Below are 26,428 nucleotides of genomic sequence, written 5' to 3'. Positions count from 1 at the left end.
TAGATAATTACTAAGAAGTTGGATTAGTCTGAAGTTGCTACTAGACTACTTGCATATAAACAGAGGAACATTATTAGATTTTTCTGGATGGTTTAGTCTAGTCAACTAAACCATACTCATTGATCTACAGCTATAAAGCGCTCGTGTGTGTGTGTGTGTGTGTGTGTGTGTGCGTGCGTGCACATACATGCATGCTAATACAAACATACATATACATACTATAAATATTATAAACAATTTATGCCCCCTGGAAATTTTTGTGGCTATCTATACAGGAGAAGTCAATTTAAATAAAATTAATGCAAATAAAAGCACAAGATTGAAATGTCGTGTGAAATGTCCAGCTATTTCCACAATGCTTTAAAAAATGATGTGCTTAATGAGTACAAATTGAGTCAGGAAAAGCTTTGTGAAGCTGAGACTCTGTCTGAGACTTAGGTAGGTTGATGAAGGGAAGGAAAATGCAGAGAGAAGCACTGACAAAGTAAAAACCCAGACAAGGGAAAGAACATTGCAATACACAATTCCCTCAGCCCCCACCACCAAGTCAGTGAGGAAAATTAGAAACGGCACTTCTGTGCAGATTGACCTCAAGTGATAGGATACAAAGTCATATGTGATATGTGAAAAGATCCAGAAGTTATAATGGTTGGGCCACAATTTAGCTTAAAATTTTCTTCTTCTTCTTCTTCTTCTTCTTCTTCTTCTTCTTCTTCTTCTTCTTCTTCTTCTTCTTCTTCTTCTTCTTCTTCTTCTTCTTCTTCTTCTCCTTCTCCTTCTCCTCCTCCTCCTCCTCCTCCTCCTCCTCCTCCTCCTCCTCCTCCTCCTCCTCCTTCTCGTCTTCTTCCTCCTCTTCTTTTCTTGTTTTAAGTGCAGAATGCCTTTTTCTAATTCAACCTGTGCTTTCACCAGCCGCTAGTCCTTTCCTCAGTAGCTTTATGGCTTGATTACTGAACACATGAGTTACACAGCTCCTGACTTCAACTACAACATTTCTACAGCTTTTAGGGACACTCTGCCTGGGAGATTAGTTGTTGGCTGGATCTGGCATTCATTTCCTGCCAGTTTTTTGGACTTGTTGAACTGGCTAAAGACCTGAGGCCCCAGTGCCCAGGCTACAATCAATAATCAGGACAGAAAGCTTTGTCTCCTAATGAGACAAAGAAGGGAAGATCGGGAGCTCTAATTTCCTAGGCACTTTCTATGAATCCTCTTGGTTCACATCCCCTATCATGGCTCTGTCAATAGGCCTAGATTCTCACTGCAGCAAAGCCCGTTCTACAAACACGGACACTTTCAGGAACCAAGGAGAAGTCAAAACAAGGACTATCCACCGGGCTGGAAAAGACAGAACAAAGAATCTCCTCATAGAAATGGGAAGTAAATTGGTATCTCCTGCACTCTGAGAAAGGACAAAGGGGAGCTGCTGTTTAAAGGGTACAGCGCTGTTTAATAACGGGACGATGAAAAGGTTCTGGGAGTCTGCTCCACAGCAAGGTCAGCATAGCTCCTACCACTGAGCTAAAGGCCGCAGACGGTAAGGATTCTGTATTTCTTACTGTAAGAGAAATAATGAGATTTTTCTAGTTTACAACTATGAGCTGACTCTTTTGGTCTATACAATTATTAACTTAGTGTGCGTGCTCAGGAATCCATCTTTGAAAATGTAACAGAACCCAAGTTATCTGGAGAGCAAAGAGGTAAGCAAAGGGTTTGGATGTGAAGACAGAGTCATTGCATACCAGGGCTTGGCTCCGGAACGTATTGGAGAGCTAGCTTCATTTCACCTCTGCTTTCTGCCTCAAGGGCAACCGGTGCTGTCTGAAAAAAATAAAATAAAAATAAAAAAACAAAAAAACAAAGGAATGACAGCAGGTCTCAGGATCAGATGTTTTTCTATCCTGTTAGGGAATACTGTGTTACAGGACCATATCCGTCCCATTTCTGAGAATATGGATCATTTCTTTGCTCCAAGTTTAGTTTTTCCTCTGTATCCAAGTTATTTTTGTAACTAAGAAAAAATGTTACTGTTGGACGGTAAAACCATGTCAGGAAGCTTAGTAAGGTAGAGATCCAGAGACTCAACGGACACACATCTGAGACTTAGGCGACCCTGGCAGACTCCTGGCCTGGAACATGTGCCACACTCCTCACATAAGGAAATGTGACCTGTGGTCACGGAGGCCCAGAACAGAGTTCTCCATTCTAATGAGAGGCGGGCTTAGCCAGTAAGCTTCCCTTCCTAGACATTCCCCCCTGCAAAAGGTATTTAATCGCAGGTCCACCCTGAGAAATGGGTACGGTATAGTTATGCATCCATTTTCCACCATGAACAGCTAATAAATGATATGGTTAAACACAGACTGTCTCTTTCATCAAGACTGGCTGTGAGAAACCTGGGGAAGGCTTTTGTCTACAGACCTGTGCACAACTCTCTCATGGAAGGCCCATCTATGCTTCCGGACTAACTCTGACAAGCTAAAGACAATCACCCCTGGGACAAGCCAGGGCTTCCCCTTCCCCTAGCTCCGAGCTAGAACACTGTCCCCAGCCTGCAGGCCCCCAGACTCCTATCTTGGCTCTTCTGAGACTCGAAGCAATGCCTGGATGTCCAAGAGTCAGAGAACCTCCCTCTCAGAGGTTCTCATCTCATCATCACCCAGCCTCATCACAGGCCCTGGGACCTCCCCTCAGCCCACCACCCATCTCAGACTGCACTTTCCCACCCCCGGAGCAGTGTCTTGGAGCTTCCCTGAGAACTCCCAGAATTCCACCTCCCAAGCGGCCTTGCCCAGAGGAGTAAGCCCATAATGATAGTAATTGGGGGCTAAACTGGGAAGACCATGAGTCTGAGGCTACCTTAGGTTAATGGGCAAGTTCCAAGCAAGCATGGGCTATGTAATAAGATCCTGTAACTAAACAAAACAAGGCACATTCTTTTCAAGGGACAATTTCACCATATGCTAGGCTCAAAGACTATCTCAGATTTTAAAGGATTGGAACACTTAAATGACCTTCTTGAAGACTGAAGTCAGACATTAGCATTGAATGATAATGATGATAAGTTCTCCATAAATTTTTAAAAACTCTTTCTTTACCAAATACACAATGTTAAGTTCAATCCTAGCTTCAAGTGGTCCCACGTTCCACACTGGCACTGTGAGGTAGATGCTACTGGGCTCTTCCCTGCACACCAGATCGTACACCAACCCATCACACAAAGAAGGGAATCTGAACCCACCTTCCTCTTCAGCGGGTACCACTTCAGCTGTTTGTTCTGTTTGTTGTCCCAATCCCATGATTCCAGGTCGAGCTCCACCTCCCCCAGGAAGCTGTTCCGCTTAAATGTATCCCGATGCCAAACGGACAGGTTCAACTTCTGCGTCTTTAAGAATTGCCTTTCAATTTTATACTGCAGTGAAGAAAAGAAATGAAAACGATGGCTAGCGTCACCTTATGCCAAAGTTACAACATGGAGATGAAAGCTCATCTGTGTGCATCTAAATGCCTCATCTGTTTGCTTTCCAGTCTCAAAGGCTTGCGAAGGCATCTAACTCCACGTGTCTGATTTCAAAGAGCTAAAGCGCCATCTTTCACGAATGCGGATGCTTTCCTCTCTGCTGGAAAAGGCAAACCATGGCTCAAATATCATAGCTGAAAATAGTTTTCTAAAAACAAAAGTCAATTATTCAACCTTTGTTGGATGCTTTTACACGAGATATATCATAAATCAGGTTCAATCTAAAAATACAATTCAGTTCTGTTTTTCTACCTAAGGATAAGGTCTTTTCTTAGACTTTTTTTTTGTTTTTGTTTTTGTTTTTTTTTTGAGAGGTCTCATTTAAGGTCTGCTGCACAATGTAAGGTTTGCTATGTAGCCGAGGGTAACATTGCATTCCCCGTACCTCCTCTCCGTGTTCTCAGATTATAGGTGTACACTACCATGCCCAGCTAGACTTCAGTATTTAAAACAGCTTTGGAGTCATAGAAAACTTAAACACAAGGTATGACCCCCATATACCATCTGCCACTACAAACAGACCTCTCGCATTATCAGATCAAACAAAAATTTTTTTTCTTAAAAAAGTAAATTTGATTTTTTTTTCCAGCCTCACATGGTTAGGTAGAAAAGACTTGGTGTCCTAACAGTTTCTTGTCTCAGATTAAGTCCCCCTAATGACATATAATCACGAAGGAATAAGAGGACTTCTAATCTAAAAATAATCTCCATTTGGCTTTCTGACATCTTACTTGAAGGTCCACTTTGGTTATATCAGACCTACCATTCCCTGAATTTACCATTTAAATTAGCTGGCTTTTCCTGAGTATAGGGTTGAAGCAGCTGACCCAGAAATAGCTAGGGTCCTGGGATATGTCACAGTCAAACGGTAATTACAAACTTGCTGTATAAGTCCACACATGGCTAATTCAGCTACGGATGACTGACATCATCACTTAACTGCCTCTTCCCGTTTTCCTGGAGGATTATCAAATACTTGAAGTTTTCCAAAACAGAATGGACAACACCTCTTATTTAAGTGATTTGTCAATCATAACATATCTCGTGACATCCCATGTAGGGAGACCAAGAATGTGTGTGAGCTAGCCAACCTTCCACTCACAGCCACCTAGCCATCTTTCCAATAGACATTTTTGTGGTGTTCCCTACCCTAAACACTGTGCTGTGAATCAGTATGTGTCAAATGTCTAACGTGGGGCATTAACTCACTTAATGTTCAGTCTGTGATTCCTGAAGGGGGAAGGCGGGTATCATCATTTCCCCCTTTGCAGATACACAAATGACCATTCGCCTCATTTCTGAGATCTAAGGTGCAGGAGTGTTATACACACCTATACACTGATGTGCAGGAATGCTGTTACACCCAGTCTATATGCACCACAGATTAGTCCTTGCCCTTGTGGAACCTAACCCTTAGTGTCAATGTTAAAGTACTGAATATTGACACAGGCCGTCATAAGCCAGGTTATGGAGTCAGTGGTCATCAGAGGAATTATGGTTGCTAAGGTAGAAATATTTGAGAGTAGCTTAAGGTACAGTTAAGAAAGGATTGGGAAGAAGTTTATTCCGGCCTGAAGGAACAGAAAATGTGGGAGTGTGAAGAAGATGAACTTCTGCTGAATTACAGAAAGGAGCACACTGTGGTTGGGACGAAGACAATGGCAGCTGAGGCTGAGGCGCTGACAGTTTCAGTAGAGACACCATCTAAGCAGACATGACTATTCCAATGCCCAGGTTCTCACAAAAGCTTTGTCTGTGGACAGAATTTAGAAATACCCGCAAAATCTCGTTGTATACAGGATTCAAGGTCTTCTTCACTACGAGTGTCTTCTTCTTGCCCATTTTGCCTTTGTCTGGTAGCAGATAGGTCTTTACATATCTAAAGAAGAAACATGGAGAGAGGTGAGGTGAAAGAGAAGATAGAAGTGGTATGTTCACATCTACCTTCTGCAACACATTGAAATCTGGGAGCAACTATCCTGTGGAGCTGGTAAACACAGTAAGAAAGAAACATTCCTGTCCAGAGCTTTATATTTTAAAATATTTAAATGGATTAAGATATCTTAGTAGAATGGATCATTTAATGTTGTTTTCAGATTGTTAAATGGAAATTTCCTTTTTTTAAAAAAAAAAAGTTGTGTTTCTTAATGTAGTTCAAGTAGGCCTCAAACTCAAGATTTTCCTGTATCCATTTCTTAAGTGCTTGTGTTATAGGTGTGAGCCACCACAACTAGTCTTGAATTCGTTATTTTCCATTGGCTTTCCTAATATGGTACATAAAGAAAAATAGGCAACAGACTTCTAGTATAATGCTTAATTCTTTTGGTCTGTTTCCTAATGAGAAAAGTCTTTGGTGATTTTGGGATTTGTATGCTATGACTTTGTTATCATTTTATGAACAGATTAATCTTAACACACATCTGCTTGGTCCATCCATATCTGATATAAAACCAATGAAGGATGCCAAGAAAGCTCTTCTGTGGAAAAAAAAAAAAAAAGAAAAGAAAAAGAAAGAAAAGGAGATCCAGGGAAGGTGTTTGGTGGGGGAGGGGGGACTTGCCACACAAACCTGGTGACATGAATTTGGATTCCCAGAACTTACATAAAGCTGAATAGGGCACTGTGCACCTGTAATCCCACCCCTTTTACAATGACATGGGAGGGAGAGGCAGGAGGATCCCCCAGAAACTCAAAGCCCACTTTCCATGGAGTGTGAGGTGAAGCAGCAGAATCCACAAGATAGACTCTGCTTCAAAATAGGGTGGAAGCAGAGAACTGATTCCTGAAAGTTACGGATTGTCCTCTGACCACCACATACATGCTATTACATGTGGGATTAGTGCAGCTACAGCCACATCCGAATCACTCACACACATCCGTCTTTGAGTGCTTATCCCTAAGTGGGTCACCTCTATCAGTCTTCTCACCACGACTCCCCCCCCCCCCCCAAGCTCAGGGAACACTGGAGGAAGAAGGGCAGAAAGAATAAAAGAGCCGGAGGATGAAGAAGAGTGCTGCTAAACATGTTTCTGGACATGGCACGGGATAACTCATGAGCTCACGGCAGCTGTGGGTACCTCTACAAGATGGAGACCACCACCCTTCCAGGATGCATGGGGGAAGGAATACATGAGGTCCTACCCCTAGATGAGGAGCTATTGGCAACTGATGGTTGATGGGGAAGGAGGAGTTATTTTTCTTCAGGGTGTAGCCATGATAAAATTACCAGTGATGTTACCCATGATAAAATAACCATGCTTATGATTTAAGAAAATCCATATTCATAATCATGCAAGCAACCTTAATTGAGCTTGTGTTTTGTTTTGATTTTTATAGAAATACCCGAGAGCAGGAAGGGAACATGTTGGCATCAAGAAAAGTTCCACAGGGAGTGGGAAAGGGACCCGAGAAGGGGATGGAGAGGAGAGAATAAGATCAAAATGTATTATATACACGGATGAAAGTCTCAAAGAGGAAATAAAAGTTGTTTTTAAAAAGAAGAAATGGGGTTGGAGAAATGGCTCAGTGGTTCAGAGCACTCTCGCTGTCTCCGAGGATCTGGGCTGGCTCCCAGCACCAACATGCAGCTGCTCACAACCATGCTTAACTCGAGTTCTAGTGGCTCCCATTCTCTTCCTGGCCTCTGTAAGTACCGGGCTCTCGTTTGGTTCATACGCACACATGCAAGCAAAGCACTCATAAATTAAAAGTAAAATTACATGTCTAAAAATACAAAAAGGGAACTTTTCACTATTTGATGTATAGAAGAAGCACCTTCTAACTTCTAGTGAGTTATACTTAGAATAAATATGGTTTCCACTCTACTCTGTGATAAAACAGTATATTGCCCTTTGAAATAAAATAAAAACAAAAGCCAACTGGGAGTGACCCAGGAAAATGGTCACAAGTCAGATCATCCTTCAAAGGCCAACCTTCAAACAAACTGAAATGCACTCACTCCCATGATTTAAAAGATGACCTAGCAATTCTTCCTAAAGTTCTGATGTAAGACTTAACTGCATTCGTTATTCATTTCTTTTGAGACAGGGGTCTTCCTATACAGCAGAAGCTTGCTTCCAACTTACTATCCTCCAGCCTCTACCTCCCAAGTGCTGGGGTTACAGACATGCACCACCACACTTGACTTTGTAGGACATAATTTAAATATGGAAATTACTTTATTATTAAGTCTTGAGTATTTTCACGACAATGAACATTATGAAGTCTGTTTCTTGTGTCTCTAATTTTAGAAGAGTTTTGAAAGTCTGTCAGGATGAACAGGGTTCTGATTTTATTCTGAATTTTGCTGCTCCTGAATTCATCTTTATGGAGTACTTGTCTCTAATCCTTGTCTCAAGTGATGTCCCAACAGTCCCCAAACTGCAATATTTAGTGACTCTGTATCTTTGGTTTTTTTTTTTTTTTTTTTTTTTTTATAATCTAATGTTTGGTGTATGGATTTATAAAGTAACCAACTTTTCAAAGACCTTTTTAAACACAAGCATACACAGACTCTGTCTTTGATGGCTTTGATTCTTTGATCTCTACTAAACTGACTAAGAACTAAGAAAAAAATGGGAGAGCCCTCTCCCATCCCAGATCTGTACTTACGGGTCTGAGCGCTGTTTCTTAACATCTGCGGCAGCTAAGTCCTTACACTGGGCCACAAACACATGCAACTCTTTCAGGGACTCCACGTAGTCGATTGCAAACTGCACACTTCCTTTCACTTCAAGATTGCCAAAGTCTCCACTGTAAACGCTCATCACACTGCCACTCGCCTGGGTGCATCAGAAACAGGCGGTGTTTATGTCATCTTCCTGACACCCCAGTGCAAGCAGCTCACACACAGTCCCTGCTTGTTATTAAGCTTCCAGCTTGCATATAAAATCAGTTAATATGGCATATGGTAATACCAACACAGGTGATCTGACATGATATATATGACTAGAGTTTGAGTTGTTCCTAAATGGCAGATAATAGTGCAACGTAAAGTTATTTAGATGCGAGTTCATCTCAAAACGCTAGGTCGCATTCTCTGTTAGCCATGCTTAGTGTTTAGATGCTAAAGAAAAAGGATACGAGAAACTCCAGGCACACAAATCGCAGTGACACATTGCTTAAAATTCCATGGCACTACAAAGGAATTTTACCCTGTTTCTTATCCTCTGAATCTAGAAAAATGCTTGCTGAGCCTTGCGCTTTCAGAGTTCAGGAAGGGTAGACTATATATGATTGATGGAGGGAACTTAGAGCCTTCCCAAGGCATACATAGATTATCGGGGGGAAAAATCAATTTAAATAGATTTTTTAAAAAGGGCTTCAGAAATACAAGGCTAGTAAGAATTTAAGCATGGCGTCATTTGTCTAGCATACCTGGTGAGCTATATGGGTGTGTATGGATAGTAGAAAAATATTTAAATAAATACATGCCAGTGTCATTTCAAATGTGTATTTCTATACAGACACCACATGAGCTACCTTCATTTATGGGAGAAATTCCGTATAATCACATTCACTTCCATCAAATCTGAGCAACTGTGCTTCGGGAGCTTGCCATTTAAAAGCATGTTCTGGATCCTTCCAGAAGGCAACAAGGTACTATCCCATTCCTCACAAGACTTGATCTAAGTTTCAAGGGGCTTATTTAGGAGACAGGTACAACTGTGTGTCTGCAAGTTGTATATAAAGTCATGTCTGAGATAAGCAGGTTCTGTAATCTGTTTGTTCCACAAAAAAAAAAAAGAAAGAAAGAAAGAAAAAATTGAATGGTTCATATTGCTGCCAATTTAGAATTTTAAAGCACATCAAAAAGGTTTTATTATAATGTACATTAAACCCCTCATTCTATGAAAACTGGAATAGATAGCTAGCTGGAAGGTAATTAAAAATTAAAGAAAACGACATTGAGTTTTAGAGCTAAGACAAAAGGCTACTTTACAGTGAGCGGGACATAGAAGAGCAAAGTTTAGAGCAGCAGAGAGAGATTAAGATGGAGCCTTTGTTTACATACAGAGGACAAGGACGTCATGCCAGAGGAGCTGCTAAGATTGGTTAATGAGCTGGGGCTCTTCTTGTATCTCCTGAGCTGGTAGCTGCTCTCTGATGCTGTGTCTGTTTCTCTGTCATCGCTCTACAAGACATCACATCACATACGCAGTGTTTATATTTGGAACGAGTCAAGGTCAGAATATTTTAAGTTTGGAATGAGTCAACGTTAGAATCTATGTCCAGGCGAGGATGGTATCTTATTACACACTGATCTGTGACATTTCCCAAAGGCAGTGGAGGCCAGGGCTAATTGCTGGGAATTCTGCATGGAGTGCCGGTCTGCAGTGGACCTCACCTAAGAGAGCAGTGTGCTAAGACAATGAGGAAGTGCTATTTCACCACAGTGTGACCCCAGGACCTATGGAAGACAGTACCACTGCGAGCTTTCTCGTCAGTCTTTTAATATATCTGCATTCCCTAGAGAGTATATGTATATGTATATGTATATGTATATGTATATGTATATACACATATATATGTATATATATATATTCTAAAATCCTGTCAAAGTGTAAAATACCATGCTTCAGTCTTTACATTCTTAATATTTTAGCTCTCTTAAAAATCAAAATCTTTTGCTATAGATACTATTAAACTAGGAATAATAAGAACTAGTCTGATGAGCTTCAATTACATTTTATATTTTTAAATGGAAAGCACCCCTTATGTAACCTGCAGTGTTGTTGTATTCATCCTTTTGTTACTTAAGTCTGTTTACTTATCCATTCACTAGCTTTCAACATATTGCTTTAAAAGTTAAAAAGCAATAGGATACTTGTTATAAATACATCCCAAGGAACATCTACTTAGAACAGGGAGGAAAAATGGCAATGACAAATTCAATTGCATTTATACTTAAAGTTTGTTGAATGTTTTTTTGATAAGGTTCATTATTCATAACAATTTTATTTGGGGATTGCAGGCCCTATGGAACAATACAATGGCTCCAGGGGTGTGGAAGAATAGTTAGTTCATGCCAGCATATTCCAGGATCATGCGATTATACATCAATATCATAGATGCCAATTATAATGCAGATTAATGAAGGAGTTAAAGAAAAAATTAATGACTTACATGGAAGAGAAAATAATCTTGTCTGAGGATTTTTCAAAAATCCATACCTTTTAAATGTCTTTGATGTTACATTTCCTTCCCATACAGTAAACAATCAATTCCCCTCTCTCAGAACACATTATATATTCTACTACTATATCAGATCATTAATAAGTTATGGGAGGATGGGACCCTGTCTTGTTGGACTGGTACAGCATTTTTTACATCGCTAGCACTTAATAAATGTGACTAAGTTTCAAAGGGACAGCTGACAAAGGAGCAAGGGCTGACTTCATCACTGAATCTTTTACTCTCCAGTTCAAGCCTACGTGCTTAGAAAGGTAAAGTGATACAGTTTCATTCCGATGCCTCTGATACACGAAGCCAAATGTCCCATTAAGGGCTGAGACAGCAGGCTAAAACTGAAGGAGAAACTTAACAAATATATACTGGTACAATTCACCTCTCAAATTATATGTTTCATTCCTATGACCACCCAAGACCAGAGCAGATCTCCAAAAGTCTAAATGACAGAATTTGTGTGGAGTTTATGCTGGCTGGCATCTAGCTAACGAATAAGTTTCCCTCACAAAATGGGTGATTTATTTCCAAACTACTGTAGGGCTTTTAAACATCTGTAAGGACCAAATACTTGCAGATGCTGCTCACCCAAAGTCCCTAATGGACAGAATGGCACTCAGGATGGGAGTAGAGTACAATTTACATTTTGCTCAGAATTTGCTCACATCCTGTCTTCTAAGAAGATTGGCTTAAGTATAAAGCCTTCCATTTCCCCTTCAGAAACCATGGCAAAATCTAGAATCGCAGATTCTAACCCTTACTGAGCGTTCACTATGTTCCAGGCGCTGTGTTATGCATTTTCTTTGCATTAGGTCATTTGGTCCCAACAACCTCATACAGTAGTATGAGATAGTAGATAGTCAAAATAGTAGATAGTAGATAGTCAAAAACCTGTCTCACTAGAAGTAAAGAATTTATTTGTTCCTGGTAATACAACAATCTAGCTTTATAGCCATAACTGGAAATATCTTACTATAGACCACAGGCTTCTAATCATGTGACAGCAAGAAACTGAGATCTTACTAAGTCAAAAGCCATTAGGCAAAGTGTTTGTAGTTGTTTCTGGGTGTTTGGAAACTAAGTGGAGTGTTGAGTTCCTGGTTCATAGTCTGTACTTAATAAATTGTGGAGCATAGCCATGTCCCTACACAGCTATGGCACAGTGGTTGCCAGCAGGAAAATCAGATCTGGATGCCAGTCCACAATCCAACCGTGTGAAGATATTTTAACTCCATAGGCTTTATTTTTTTTTTTTCACCTGTAATATTTGGGAATAATGGTGGTGCATAGCTTCCATGGTCACGGTAGAATTAAGTGACATAATGAACATAAAGGTTGTGTAAGCCAGCCAATTGTTTTAACAAGTGCTTTGGAAATAGCCTAACCTCCTACAGTTTTACAAACTAGCTCTTAGCTATAGATACAGTTAAATTATACAACATGTTTTACCCCAGATTTCTTAATTTGTACCGACTTTGAAGTAAAAGCTTCACATTCCTAGATCTGTTCAATCCAACTTTACTGACCAGAACAACTACTGTCTGAGTGAAATGAGACATTCCTTGCTTGCCCTGTTCCTGGATCAACAACACTCCCTGCATTGACTTGGGAAGCAAGAGTCAGCCCCATTGACATCCTTGGTTTAGACCACACTCAAGTGCAGATGGCCCAATGACGGCAGAGCAAAACGGGCTTCATTTTCCCAAAGGTTCAAAACATGAACTTGCCTCATCTTGAAGAAATGCTGGCACAGACTTGCTCATCCTTTTGAGTTTGTCAGGGTGGGAAAACTGATTATCAGGCAGTGAAGGCACTGTGGAAACTAGAGAGCAGCATTTAGATCTCAAAATTATCCACAACCATCAGACATTAGGCACACATTGAGAATACACTGTGTTTTCATTTATGAATACCATAAGGGTTAAAGGTGAAGTAGTTGGCATGCATAGGATCATGAGGTAAGTGACAAGCAGTTCATATAAGTCATATCCAGAAAGAGAACGTACAGGGAGTTGAACCAAATGAAAATGAATTGAAAACAAGCAAACAAACAAAACCAGTTGCTCTTATTTAATTTGTGGTGGTCTTACATTATATTATGTACCAGACATGATAGCTCAGGTCTATAATCCCGGCAACACGCTGAGGTTGAGGTAAGAGTACTGCTGTAGGCTTAAAGCCATGCTGGGCTACATAGTGAGTTCCAGAACAGTCAGGGATACAAAAGGAGACAGACCATGGTCTCAGAAAGACCCCCGCTTGTCCATGTGAATTGATTTTACTTATTTTTTCCACATCAGAGCTCTGAACCCCAAGTGCTAAATATATTGGTTCATCTCCCCATCCCACCCCAACAAGGTCCATCACATTTCAACATGCTGCAGGCTGAAAAACTATTTCATTTGTACACTTAGGATTTTTGTTCACAATTCAACACTAAGGACCCTTGGCTATGGAATGCCTAAGACCAGGATTGTTTGTTTAGTGATTAGGAAAATTAAATTCCTGTTTGGGGGGGGGGGCACTCTCTTTGTCTTTCTCTTCTCCCCTTCCCCCTACCGTGTGTGTGTGTGTGTGTGTGTGTGTGTGTGTGTGAGAGAGAGAGGTGATACCATGTATCTCATGGTGGTTGTTACTCAGAATTATGAAAGACTATAATTTTTAAAATAATTGTTTTAGCCAGTGAGGTAGTGCATGCCTTTTATCCCAGCCCTTGAAATTTAGAGGCAGAAGGATTTTTTTTTTTTTTTTTTTTTGCCAGTTTGAAAACAGCATAGGCTACATAACAAGTTCCAGGCCAGCTAGGGCTACACTGAAAGACCCTGTATTAAAAAAATAATTTAAAAAATATATTTAGATACCATTTGGCTCCAAGACGTTTCAGTTTATCAAGGTCAGGTTTAAACATTTCAAGTTGATATACCCTAGTAATCGATTAAGAAAAGATAGCACATGACCTCTTTCTCATACAATAATGTATGCAAAGAAGGCCTATTCAGAGGGTGTGCTTGAGTCATAATTTGCATACATGTAGTTTGAAAATTATCTTTTGTACATGAATCGCAGTGGGCAAGCTTTTATTAAGGTCAATAGTAGCTCTTATAATGAACAAGTTTTTATTTCAAGGCATGTTACCCAGCCTGGTGTATCCTAGGTGCTGTGTAAGTACTTTTTAAGATACAAACATTTCTGATACATCTTCTTCAAGTTACGTCTTAAATACAATACAAATATACTGATTTGGTTTTATCCTTAAAATTGCCATTAGAAAATATACAAATCAAAATGCCTTTCTCTTCATAATGTAAAGACACACATTTAGCCTTAAACATTAGCTGATTTTAGTTAGAAGAAATCTAAGGAGGGAAAAACGAAACTGAGCCACCTATGTTAAATTTTTGCTTATTCTATATCAGTTCTCATCTAGCCTGAGGCTCACAAAGGTAAATACATACATACAGCAAATTCATTCACAGTGTCTCGTTAGAATACCCACTTTATCATTTCCCATGCACTTAAAGTATGTGCATATGTGTGTGCTTGTGGGGGTGCATCTGCATTTATGAATCTGTGTGTGTGTGTGTGTGTGTGTGTGTGTGTGTGTGTATGGATGTATACATGAGTGAATGTGTGCATGTGTGTATGTGTCCGTGTGTATGTGCACACATGTATACTTTTGTGTGTACATGCATGTATACTTTTGGGTGAGTTACAGTGGAGACAACTCAAGATTAGGTCATATCCCATGTGTGGTTCAATAAGATTGTGAAAGCCTTTTTGTTGCATCATTGCAACAATTCATCTTGTTGGATGATGTAAGTAGGTCAAATTCAATTACACCCATTACTCAAATGTAATCAGTTTCATATTTATGATCATCAGTTACTTGTTTTTAATCACACATATTTGGTCTTATACTAAGAATGTTATTTACTAATGAAAAGACAGTAAGAATCATTTTTAAAAAAAAAATTGCTAAAGAAATGAATTTACCTACACTATAGCACATCATTGATCTCTTAGGCCATGTATGAAGACAGAGGTATAGATAGATGTCCATCTGTGTCTTGTTTTTATGTCTCAAACAAAATGTTAAACAGCAACAGAAAATCAGGTGCCCAAACTTTAGCGCATCCTAGTTCAAAGGCAAAATAGGAAAAGTCTCTTTGTCCATAAACATCTCCAGGGCAGAAGCTTGTTTTGTCTGCAGCGGCCAGACAGTGGCATGCTCACAGAGCCAGGCCTGAATTGCCTTCTCTCCTAGGCAGCTCTTAAGAATTTGTCAAGTCATGTGCCAAAGCTCAGGGCCTTGAGGAAGACCTCATGAGCAGTCTCAGATTTCAAGCTAGACATTAGAGACTCCAGGCATCAGCACATTATTTCCTCTATCTGCTGGCTTTTCCACTGAGAAGCTCTCATCAGGAGGCCCATTAGCGTATTCAAAGCCTTTGGGGGGTTATTACACAAAAGACAGTGGACCTGAAGGCAGGCATGGGTACCAAGCTTCATACCACCAGTGTCTACATTTATGAAAGAGGGGGTTAACAATCATGCAGGCACACATGCATGCTTTGTCAGGCCCCAGAGAGCCACTTTAATATATAACTTGCCTTTAAGACAGTGGTCCTACCTATGTAGAATAGTCTTAATACTGAAAACTGGGAACAAACACTAGTAGCAATTATGTGTTTATTTTGTTTAGATTCAAATGTTAACTTTTTAAAAAAAAAAAAAAGATTGGATATTTACTGTTTGAAGCCAGTTTAGAACCTCAGAATTTAAATATTTACTTTTATACATATGCAGGGAGGCTTAGCTAACTATACTGTTTGTGAACTGTCAAAGCACAGTTCTTTGGGGGATCCAAATCAGTAATGCATTGCTTTCTGACTACTGTTATATAAAAGCTAAAGAGCCCTGAAGTGCACAGCATAACGCAGCACAAACGTGAGCTGCAATAAAAATGTGCCCATTTGATTTTGAGCAAAGATTCCAATATCAGAGTAAGAGAAGTTAATAGCATCAATAACAATATAGGTAAACTTAAGATAAACAAATCTCCTTTAGTGAAAGTACATTCTTTCAGCATAGAAAACTGTTTTTAATATGCCCTTATCAGAATGAAATAGTTTTTTTTTTTTTTTTTTTTTTTTTTTGCAAGCTTCGGCGATATAGTAATAATAAGTATTGTGGTATTAATGGATTAGTTCATTAGCATATTTGATGTTATGTAGAATGAAATGTTTAGTCATTTATGAGAAATGTCCTGCTACTCACTTCCTGGTATACATTCATTTGTATCTGGTTCCTGGTCTGCTTTTTGTTCTACCCAGAAGAGTAACATTGAGAATGAATACCATTTCAATTAAGGATGAAACAGACATGAAAGTCAAACTCAAATGCTAGTTTTAAGACTGAAGTTGCAGAATTTATCTGACAGGTTTTCACCTTGTTGTGTCTCAGTGGGATCCTTCATTAGCCTCTTTAAAGCCTCTTGTTTAATTAAAAATCTAAGACCCAGGGTAGGAGACCTGAGTTTTCTTTCCTGTAAGCCTCAAGCACAGCAGGGACATAAGAAGGAACAACTGGACCAGGAGCATCCCAGTTGCTACACCCTGCTCTTCCTCTGACTGCTGAGCTACGTACAGGATTGCAAAAAGATCACCTCATTTTTCTGAGCAGTATCTTTTTAATCTTCAAAATACAGGCTAAAATTATTTTCTCATTTGTTTCAACAAGGTGGTTGTAAATATAAAACAAATACACCTAACATAACGTAAACAAAAAATATTACCTCTGAGGTCTTCTGCTGCGCTTTGCATAGTAAGGACACATTTTTATGATTATTGCAAGAACAGCTTACAAAAATTAAGTGCTGTCAGCAAACATAAATCATTCACTCTTAAGTGCTGAACTAAAAGAATAAGACTCATTCCTACCCTTCCCCCACCAAGGCTCGATTACACAGTTAATTTTATAGCAAAAGTAATATATAATACATTGACATGCTTCAAGAGCTTCTGTCTCCTTAATATTTGAAATCAATTAATCTCACCATCATTCCATACTCATTTATATAATCACAGGCAGGTTCATCTACCCTAGAGCTGGGGCCCTTTTCTTTGAAGTAAAGACTCAGTTGTGCTAAATGCTGAGATTTGAGAATCAAATACAAGAACAATTTAACCCAAGATCCCACTCTACTCTTTTGGAGAGTTCTGCAAGTCAAAGTTAACACAAATTAGCTCATACCCACAGAAATATAATTTCCTATTTATAGAAACCCTTGCTTCCCGAGTCTCTCTGATGAGATCCTCATGTTATCACCAGCAGAAGCCTTAAGAATATAGGCAGTATTAAATGTACTACATCAGAATGCTTTTATAACTTAGGCACTATCGGCTACATACTGGCAAATGACGTTCTTCTATTTACCCAACAGCTGCATGCCAGTGACTGCCCAAATCACCCCAGAACTTAATACACAAACAGACATGCAAATACATAAAGATATTTACCATCTTCAGCACTACGTACTAATTCTTCAGGCAGATTATCTACTTTTGCTTGATCTGTTCAGGAGAAATTAACAAATGGTTAATGGAGCTGACCCCTGATGAGAAGAGAACAATGAGATTGTCCCTGGAAGCTCGGAGGAGTTGGAAGCAATTAGTCAAGATGCAGTGAGGGGTGCAACCAAGATGTCTTCCCCCAAATACTTTCTCTTTAGATTAGCTACTTGAGCCAGTGTCTTAGCAGGCGCTTCCATTTCAGCCTGATGCGTTGCGGCTCACATCAGCAAACGCTGTGCACTGACTCCCAAGGGTTAGAGGGTTAGCTCAGAGCAAGCAATCCGCTGACAACAGGGGAAAGCACAGGGCTGAAGCAGCCTTCTATTCTTCTGCAGAGGGTAAGACTCTGGCCATGACTAACACCTTCCCAAACCTATGGTCATTAACAAATATTTGTGTATGTGCATCATCGTTTGCATATGCCTCTGGGAGGCTTGCTTGGGAAGCCAACTTAAGAGATGTAACTGGGGACCAGCTGCTAAGTGGAATCTTGGCAGGCTAGTGTGAGAGTGGGTATCGGTATTTGGAAGAGAGAGTGCAAGAATACCCGTCAGCTGACTGTGACTTTTTTTTTTAACCCTATACATTCCTGAGTACTTTAAAGCTGCACCATGGAAATAACTCTATACTTCTCAGACAAGAGGGTTTTGTTTTGCTTTTGCTTTTTACTAAATAGGATAATTGTTGTCTTTTTCTTCTTTATCCCTCAGTGCCCATCACCAACAAAAGGGAAGGACAATCAGAGCTGTCCAACAAAGGAATGAACATGCCTTTTCTGGAAGCATTCAGGCAGATATGGGGGTTGACCACCTGTTGAGGAGGCTTTAGTGGAAATTCTGACACTGAGAAAAGTCAAAATGAATGACCTTCAGGGTCCTTTCCAACCCTGAAATTCCAAGATCCTTGGGAGGGCTAGAGCTGCATTCTGAATTGGGAATATTCTCTTCCATGCCCTGGGAATCTCTGAATTTTATGAAATGTTTTGGGGAAGGAGTTTTTTTTCCTTTCTGTTTAAACCCCAACTTTTGTTTCCAAATCTCAGACTGTGAATACCTAAAACTTATTCTACGCTGGACAATGTCAGCAATCAGTTGAGTTTGGCAGTGGTTAATTTTTATTTAGCAAATTTTCTCATGGCCACCCGAGACCCCAAGACAGATCGTAACTTCAAAACAGTTGGAACCAAACTCCAGAGGCCATGACTTCTAAATCCACTAGTCTGGTAGATAAGTCCCAGTGGACATTCTGCCTTATCTAAAGACCCCTCCCTGCCTTTAGCAGTTAAAGCACCAGCCTGTGTGAAACAGTACTGACAGAGTACTTCATGTGAGTCTTTGGCCAGAGACAAAAGAAGCGCGTGAATAGAAAATGAGAAAGAAAAGCTCCTGAAGTCAGGGACTAATTAAATACATATCATGGGGCATTTACTGTCATATGTGATATGGTCACTTTCTAAATACTGTTGACAGTAGTCTACTGTGAGCATTGGGTCCATATTAAACGTATTTTTTACCACTTAAATTCCAGTTTCCTCAGTTATAAAACGGAGATAACAATTCATCTCTCATGGGCAGGTACTTGTGGAAAAATTCTTAGACAATTTGTTGAACATGATATTCATAGATGCTCTTAGTACAAACCTCACTGGCACCACTAGTACTATGATTCCTTCAAACTCTACTTGTATTTTTATTGAATTTTTTTTGTGTGTATTAATATTCACATGTGTATTTGTATGCAGGTGTGCACACACATAAGGTGTACACATGCCTGTGGATGCCAGAGGTTGATATGGACTGTCTTTCCTTGATCACTCTCTACCTTATTTATTGAGGCCTGGTCTTTCTGTGATCCTGACTCGGTCTACTGACCTGGCTTGTCAAGTTAGTGAGCTTGCCCCGAGGCTCCCTTGCCTCTGCCTATCCGTTGCTGGGATTACAGACCTGTTGCCATTCCTACTCAGCTTTTCTGTTGGTCCTGGGAATATAAACTATAGTAGTCATGCTTCTACTTCAAGTTCTTTCTCCACTAAGCCATCTCCCGAGCCCTGTGTGTTTTTAAACACTCAAACTGGGATATAACAATGGAAGGAAACAACGGAAGGATTTCTCATCATTAAATATCACGGGTTATTTTTAAAGCAACGTTGCAGACAATGAAGAGCAAGCTGCCTGAGCACACGTGGAGAAGGCTCGTCTCCTCTGTAACAGCTGCACTGGAGGCTCTGGTGCACGCCAGCATGCAGTGAGACCACAGAAGAGCACACAAGCACGCAAATTTTTTTAAGCCTAGGGGAGGCATAGACCAGGCATAGACTAGGGGACAAACTTCATTCTCACTTGATGAGTCTGATGGAATGTCTTCTAGACTTTTGGAAGGCACTTTCCTAGCGGCTCTCCTTTCCAAAGGTTTCAAAACGGGGCTGTGCTCTTCTTCTGAACCTGTCACGAGACAAAACGGATGAACACTGCACACTATCAAAGCAAAAAGTCCCCCAGTCAGCAGAGGGCAATAAAACCATAGGCAGAAACGAGAAAGTAGCACCCCCTGACTCCCTCTAAATACTTCAAAAAAGAAATGGAAATATCTCTACTACCAATATGCTCTTCAAAAATAATTTTTCTGGTTATTTGTGAACATAAACCAATAGTACTGAGGTGACCACATTAATACAGACGTGCTGAGGTATTCACACTCTCTGCATTGTCTACACTTCTATTTTAGGCTCATAACCTATTGAGTTGCACTTTTAATCTTCACACTTTTAACATTCTGGTTTTTGAAGACAGCCATGAAATAATTCTGGGACCATTAAAAAAAAGAAGTTAGCAGAAAACCACAGAAGATGGATTCAGATGTATAACATCTGTGTACACCTGAGCGCTCAGCTAGTGAGTTCTCCAGATCAACAGATGTAGGTTTTCCAGATCTCAAAGATTCAGGACAATTACCAACAAAATGGCAAGGTGTGTAGCCGCTCATGCAGTATACCAGTATCTTACTAAGTGCAGATGTATACGGGCCAGTTTTCTCTCCTAACTCAAAGGGCAGTTTTGTAAGAGGACACCTCCACTGGGTTAGTGGGATGGTTTTACCCTTGTGTGTGTTTAGTTTTAGAAAACATTTCACTTTTCTTGTTTTTTTTTTTTTTTAATCAGCAGCATTTGTTAAAAGAGCTTAAACGTGATTGATTGGGATCCCACATGGATCCATTGGTCAGTGGTCAAGAAGACGCTATAGCTGCTTGCCAAAAAAAAAAAAAAAAAAAAAAAAAAAAAAAAACCAATAAAACCCTGACACCTCGTGAGTCAGCCACGTGGTAAATCTCATGTAGTTCCATCGACGCTATCAAACCAGAAAGAAGACGATCCACTACAGTTAGGCAGCTTTGGCTACAGTGCCCCAGTCAGAGAGTGTTCTCCTCTGCCTCATCGCACTGATCAGGTAACTTACCAGTCACATTCCTATTTGCTGTGGGGTTTTCCTGCCAAAATGCCCAAGAGTTGATCAACAAGAGTTGGTGTGAGCCAACCCCTGTGTTTTATGGCTGGGCTGAAAACAGAACCCCCAGTGCACTGAGATGAGTGGGAGCCGTCGGGTAAAAACTTTCAAAATTTAGCCAAGGCAGCGGGGCCAGGCAATACCCTCAGGTGGGATCAGGTGACCTCATCTAGCTACAAGCATACATGAGAAGGGTAAAATGTTCTTGTAGAAAAATGGAAAGAGAGAGGAAAAGAAATATTGGGTGGAGGTGGGGGACCCACAGCACAAAGTATCAGAGGGAAGGGAAGTTGCTGCTTTGTACTTGGCCCTGGACATTAGCTGTGCCAGTGCTAAGGCATGGACCCTGAACGCTGAGCTTGTGTCCATGTGTGGTACTTTCTCACTGTGACTTTTACTAGAGATGTCTGTGAGAAGTAGCAGTTGAGAAATTTTAGTTGTTTTCAAGAAAACAACTGGTTTATGTGTCATAAAGGATCTTGCTAACCAAATAAATTAATAAATAAATAAATAGTTATTTTAAAATACTGCCGGAATCTAACAGTTTTATAGATTCAATGAGATGATTCTGACACACAGCCTCGTGAGAAAAGCTGTTTTCATTCAAATAATCCAAATAAAGAAACTAGCCTTTTCTAATTAAGAAAATGGTCTTTTCTAATTAAGAAAGGTTTCGGAGAACAACAAAAAAAGAATATTGTTATGAAGGAATATCAAAATGACTCCAATCTTTAAAAAGTCACCCTTTACACATGCATCTCATTAAGTAGACTCTTCATGGAGTAAAAATTCCCAAACACTCACTGGAGGTATTTCTCCAGCTCTCCCTGTTAGAGCTGGTGCTCCCATCTGAAAGCTCAGATTCAGAGCATGCCCCTGGTTCTCGCTCTCTCTCTTGTCTCTTATATGGTGCTGCTAGTATTGATTTAACTTCACTCATTTCTGTAGCTTTTCCTTTTGTTTCCAGGAAAACAATGGAGTGCTTATTTCTGGACACCCTCATTTCTTTAGGAGCTTCTTCAAAGCCTGGTTTCTGGGGAGCCCGTGTTCCTCCTGCAATAACCTTTTCTCTGCCTCTGCCCTCTACAAATCGTACGATTTCAATGGTCTCTATTTTATGGTCTTCATAGAGTTGTGAGTATTCAGGGAGCCCAACCCCACTTGTGTAACCCTGGACATCTATCAATGGACCAGTCACAGCTTTATCTCTTCCTAATTGTTTATCACACTGGCTGATTTGAGATTCCAAACCACTACGTGCAACCTTCATTTTAGAGGCTCCTGAGCCATCCAAAAAGAGATGGGTTATTTCCCCCATGAGTCCTGCTTGCTCTGCCTGTGATGGCTGCTTCTCCAAAGTGTCTCTTTTCCCTGACACATGGAGTTGACAAGGCCCTTCAGACATCTCTTTAAGAAGTTTCTCAAGACCAACATCAAAAATACTCTCAGTTACTGATGGAGCCTCAGCCTTCTCAACAGTTTCTTGTATTTCTGTAGGATGGAGTTCAGAAGCAAGTTGATGGGACATCTCCCAAGTACCTGTTAAGGCTGATGGAGAAATAGTCACTGTATCCTCTTCATCTTTTGACAGAGAAGTTTGTAATGTTTCCTTCAGTAGTTTTTCCAAGCCAACCCTGAATTCAGGGCACTCTGACTTGGGCTGAATGACTGTTTCTCTCACTGTCTCTGCCACATCCTGAAGTAGCTCCTGGCCATACTGAGTTACAGTAGAAGCGGGTGACATAGTGGCATGTGCTGATGGTGACCTTCTGTAAGATAAGTGAGATCTACCTTCATGAGTTGTATCAGGTACCATGCAAAAGGAATGAGAGTCCTTATTTGGAACAGCAGGGTCTGGAGCAGCCCATAGGGGACTCATTCTCTGAGGACTTGAGGGTCTATCTGCTGTTTGCTCTCTTTCAGGGAGTTTGGTGTCCACGTCTCCAGCTTCTCTTAGTAGCTTCTGTAACACAGCGTTTACATCAGTCATTGCTGGTTTGGAAGGAAGAACAACTTTCTCTATAGCCTCTGAAATTTCCCTCTGAGAAGGCAACTTGCCATCCTGGGATCCAAGATGAGCATCCCAAGATAAAGACATATCTGCTGGAGAACTGGAAACTCCCTCAAAAGAATGGGAAGGCTGAGCCAATGGAGGAGACTCTTCTGCAACCAAATGAATCATACCTTCTGTGTTACAATGTTTGGTCATTGGGGTGAGATCTGTACCTGCCAAAGTTTCAACACCCTGTGGGAAAGGAGCTGTTATCTCTCTCTGATCTGCTGAAAGACTGTGATTCTCTTTTATCCACTTTTCAAACAATAGGTCATCTTTAGGTGGAGAGACAGGTCTAGTAGTAACAGGTTCCTGAGGGGATTGCAAGGTAGTCGATGAAGTTCTAGTTGCTTCTTTCCAGAGTTTGTCTACACTACAGTCCTGTTGATTTCTTCTTTGGGGCTCTTGGGGGCTCTTCCTCAGCCCTGTGACTTCTTCCTCATACTTGGCAAAACTTTTCTTGTGAGGCCATGCCCTATTTTCAGAAACACCTTCTTTGAGTTCTTGCTGTTCATGAGCTTTCTTGCTAGAAGTCTGGCTTGCTGGTGATGTCACTTCTGCCAGCAACTTCTGTAACCTGTCATTGAATGTGTCTTTAGAGACTTTAGGCAAAATGCTTGTTTTCACTATGGGTTCTTGAATCTCTTGATCTGAACAAGCCTTTTTAGTCACCAGAGTAACAAAGCACTCCTTATTTTTATCTCCATTTTCCTTTGAAGACTCATTTCCTTCCAACTGATAAGTGAACTTTTGGGGTGATTTTTGCAGAAATATGGTTTCATCTGGTGGTGCTTGAAGCATGCACTTAAAGTTTAGTTTCTCCATCTCATCTTCAGCTATAACATTTCCCTGCCTTAAATGTCTTCCTTCTTCTACTTCATGGGTCTTGTCTCTTGATAATTTCATGGCGTCAAACTCCTTGGATTTCTGACTGTTCAATGGCCCAGAAGTTTGTCTGTTTGCTGCAGTATTATTCCCATTATGTTGTTTATTGTTTCCATTAGCTCCCAGACCCCAAAACTTTCTCAGATTCTCAAACTGGGAGTGATTATAGACTTGTTCTGTATTGGGTTCATTTATTCTTTCTCTTAGGGACAGAACGTGGAAGTTGCCCTTTGATTTATCAATCACAAATCTGTCTTTCTCCAAAGAAGGATGTATTTCATTCCCCATAGATTGAAGTAGAGTTACTTTATTGGACTGGTTACCTGAAGGATGGTTTTTGGATAGACCTGATATGGGGGATGTGGTTGTTTCAGGTTTATTTGAGGAATAAGAATGGGAGAGATGGGGTGTTTGGTCATCCTCATCAAAGACCACGAGTTTAGCTGTGACTTGACTACAGTCACTCTGGCCTGAAGATAAACTGCCTAGGGACACGACCCGTGACTTCATAGGCTGGTGTGCTTTAGCAGAAGATGGCCCCTGGCTGCAAGATGTAAGTTGTGGTTTCTTTATCTTAGCACCAGCTTTGCCTCCTTCCCAAAAAGATATTCTGTCGCTCACTCGCTTGTATTTCTCTCTCAGCACTTGGTTCTTGGGATCTTCACTGCCTTCTTCTTGGTCCTCAGGATCCTGACAAGAAGATCCATGGTTGGCAGCCCCAAGGGGCAATGCACCATTTTCTTTATCTAGTGAAGGTTTTAGGAGGGAAGTATTTCTGGTTTTGCTTTTCCTCTCTGCATCGTCTTTCAAAATAGAACCTAGGACAGTTACTGAAGAGTCAGCATTTAGATGTGTGTTCCCCTTACATTTTTGAGGCACGTGGAATTCAGTTTCCTCTTTATCTAAGCTGTCGGGATGCTTAGTGTTCCACGGGGCCTGGGCTTCTGAATCAGATCTTTTTAGAGCCCTGAGCAGGTGGTCACTGCCTGCAGGAAGGGTCCCAACTCCTTCTCCTGTACTCTCTGAACCTTGGCTACCACCCATGTTTTCATTCCTGTGACTTGGGATTCTGTGGCTTTCAAATTGTTGCAGTGTATCTGAACCTTCCTTGGGAGAGCCTTGGTGGGACAAATTCTCAGAGTTAGACTGAAGTGCATCACTGTCTTGGCAAGTTTTGGAAACTGGCATATCTCCCTCTTCTTGGACTGCCGAGTCAGACTTCACAGGCTTCAACTTCATTTTAGTGGACACTGGGACCTTTGAGTCAGCTTCTTTCAGACAGGTGTTATCTGCTATCAAAGCATTGCTAATCTGTGCTTTTGAGTCTGTCTGTTGTGTGAGATCTACTCCTTGGAGATGTTGGAGAGATGACACACTGTCCTCTGTATAAGAACTTCGGTTAAACCAGTCTAGGACTTTAGATATGGAATCGTCAGTTGTCTTCCTTATCTCTGTAGCACATGGACCCATGTGTGAGGATGTCTGATCAGTGAGAGCCATGAGGAGGGGCTTACCTTGCCAATGGTCTGTAAAACTGTGTTCTGATGTCTGTGATGGCTCAGGCTCAACACAGTGAGTCAGTTCATCTGCAACACAGAATGGCTTTTCTAAATAAGATAATGTTTACAGGGCTATTTTTCAGTCTATGTTCTAAAAATGGCACCTTCGATAGTATTTGCTGCCCATACCAACATCTTTCAGGGAGTTTAGTATAAGATGTTCTAATTAACTATTTTGTCAAAAAAAATACCTTGTAACAGGAGAGGAAGACAAATGTAGACCCCTTCAAGTAGTGTGGAGAGATACTTCATTTTCACACTGGAGCCCATGGTATAGGTTTTAAATATCATGTGAGCTTTGCATTCTGCTCCACATTATATTTTAAGTATTAATCTTCTCCAACTCTCAAATAGTTGCATAAAACTAAAAATCCAGCAATGGATGTCATACTGGTTTTATGGCTTTGCTCATCCAAAAGGGATTGTCATAAGCCATAGGGAAAGCTTCGAGAAGCACAAATTGAAGTAATTTCAGGAGTTAGAAAAACAACTTTCAAGTAAGACTAAACAATGAATTCTTTCCAGAATACTTGGATAAGCCAATGAGAATCTTTGCATTCCTGGACCTAACTCCTGATGTATTAAATCAAAATCTCTGAAGCCAGGGCCCAGGAATCTTGACTAACAGCTGTCCTGGTGATTGGTCTGCATGCTGGAGTTTTAGACTCTAATCAGAGCAGCCTCCTCCATTGCTTCTTGTCTCCTTTCTACTATTCATGAGTCTGAAGTTAGTTCTGTAAGCCAAATCAACTGAACTGGTTGCTTGTTGTCAGCTAAGCAACAACTAGGGGTCTAAAGAAGGGTGTTTAGATTCTTTTGGAGCCCTAATTACAAGGTACACAGGCATTCTCTAGGGACTCACTAGGCATTTACTTAAGCTAGTAGTAAAGATTCATGTGCTTTAGGACGTTTCTTTAAAATGCTCAGCTACACAGTTCACAGAGAGGGGCATTCCTAACAGAAGATGAGCTGAATGTTTTACGGTCAGCCACATTTTCAGATCAATAAAAACATATCAGTTTATAAAATTCAGTCTTGAATTTTAATCAACTCTGACTAAATGCAAAACTGAAAGAGACTTACACAATACTTATACATAATAGGTGTCAGCTTTCTTACTTAAGTACACATTGTATCATTAAATATTTGACAA

General features: G+C 40.5%; 1 protein-coding gene across 21 annotated transcripts in view; it reads right to left on the bottom strand.

Annotated features, from left to right (window-relative positions):
* Sytl2 (synaptotagmin like 2) overlaps positions 1 to 26,428 on the bottom strand; it is a 111,745-nt gene that overhangs the window by 6,754 nt on the left and 78,563 nt on the right. For 6 of the 21 annotated variants that reach the window (XM_034500443.2, XM_076937710.1, XM_076937722.1 and 3 more), the window contains 10 exons: positions 21,583 to 25,302; positions 19,617 to 19,718; positions 17,224 to 17,277; positions 15,983 to 16,030; positions 12,433 to 12,527; positions 9,534 to 9,653; positions 8,132 to 8,301; positions 5,297 to 5,399; positions 3,242 to 3,412; positions 1,743 to 1,821 (listed from right to left, as the gene is read on the bottom strand). In XM_034500443.2, the coding sequence (XP_034356334.1) occupies positions 1,743 to 1,821; positions 3,242 to 3,412; positions 5,297 to 5,399; positions 8,132 to 8,301; positions 9,534 to 9,653; positions 12,433 to 12,527; positions 15,983 to 16,030; positions 17,224 to 17,277; positions 19,617 to 19,718; positions 21,583 to 25,302 (4,662 nt within the window). Of the gene's footprint in view, positions 1 to 1,742; positions 1,822 to 3,241; positions 3,413 to 5,296; positions 5,400 to 8,131; positions 8,302 to 9,001; positions 9,507 to 9,533; positions 9,654 to 12,432; positions 12,528 to 15,982; positions 16,031 to 16,499; positions 16,520 to 17,223; positions 19,518 to 19,616; positions 19,719 to 21,582; positions 25,303 to 26,428 lie in introns of those variants that run through there. The other 15 variants (XM_034500451.2, XM_034500468.2, XM_076937715.1 and 12 more) reach the window with 11 other exon arrangements.

The sequence above is a fragment of the Arvicanthis niloticus genome, chromosome 1, assembly GCF_011762505.2.
Source record: "Arvicanthis niloticus isolate mArvNil1 chromosome 1, mArvNil1.pat.X, whole genome shotgun sequence".
Classification (NCBI taxonomy): Eukaryota; Metazoa; Chordata; class Mammalia; order Rodentia; family Muridae; genus Arvicanthis; species Arvicanthis niloticus.
Note: the sequence above shows the minus strand (reverse complement) of the source record. Positions and strands in the feature narration are given on the sequence as shown.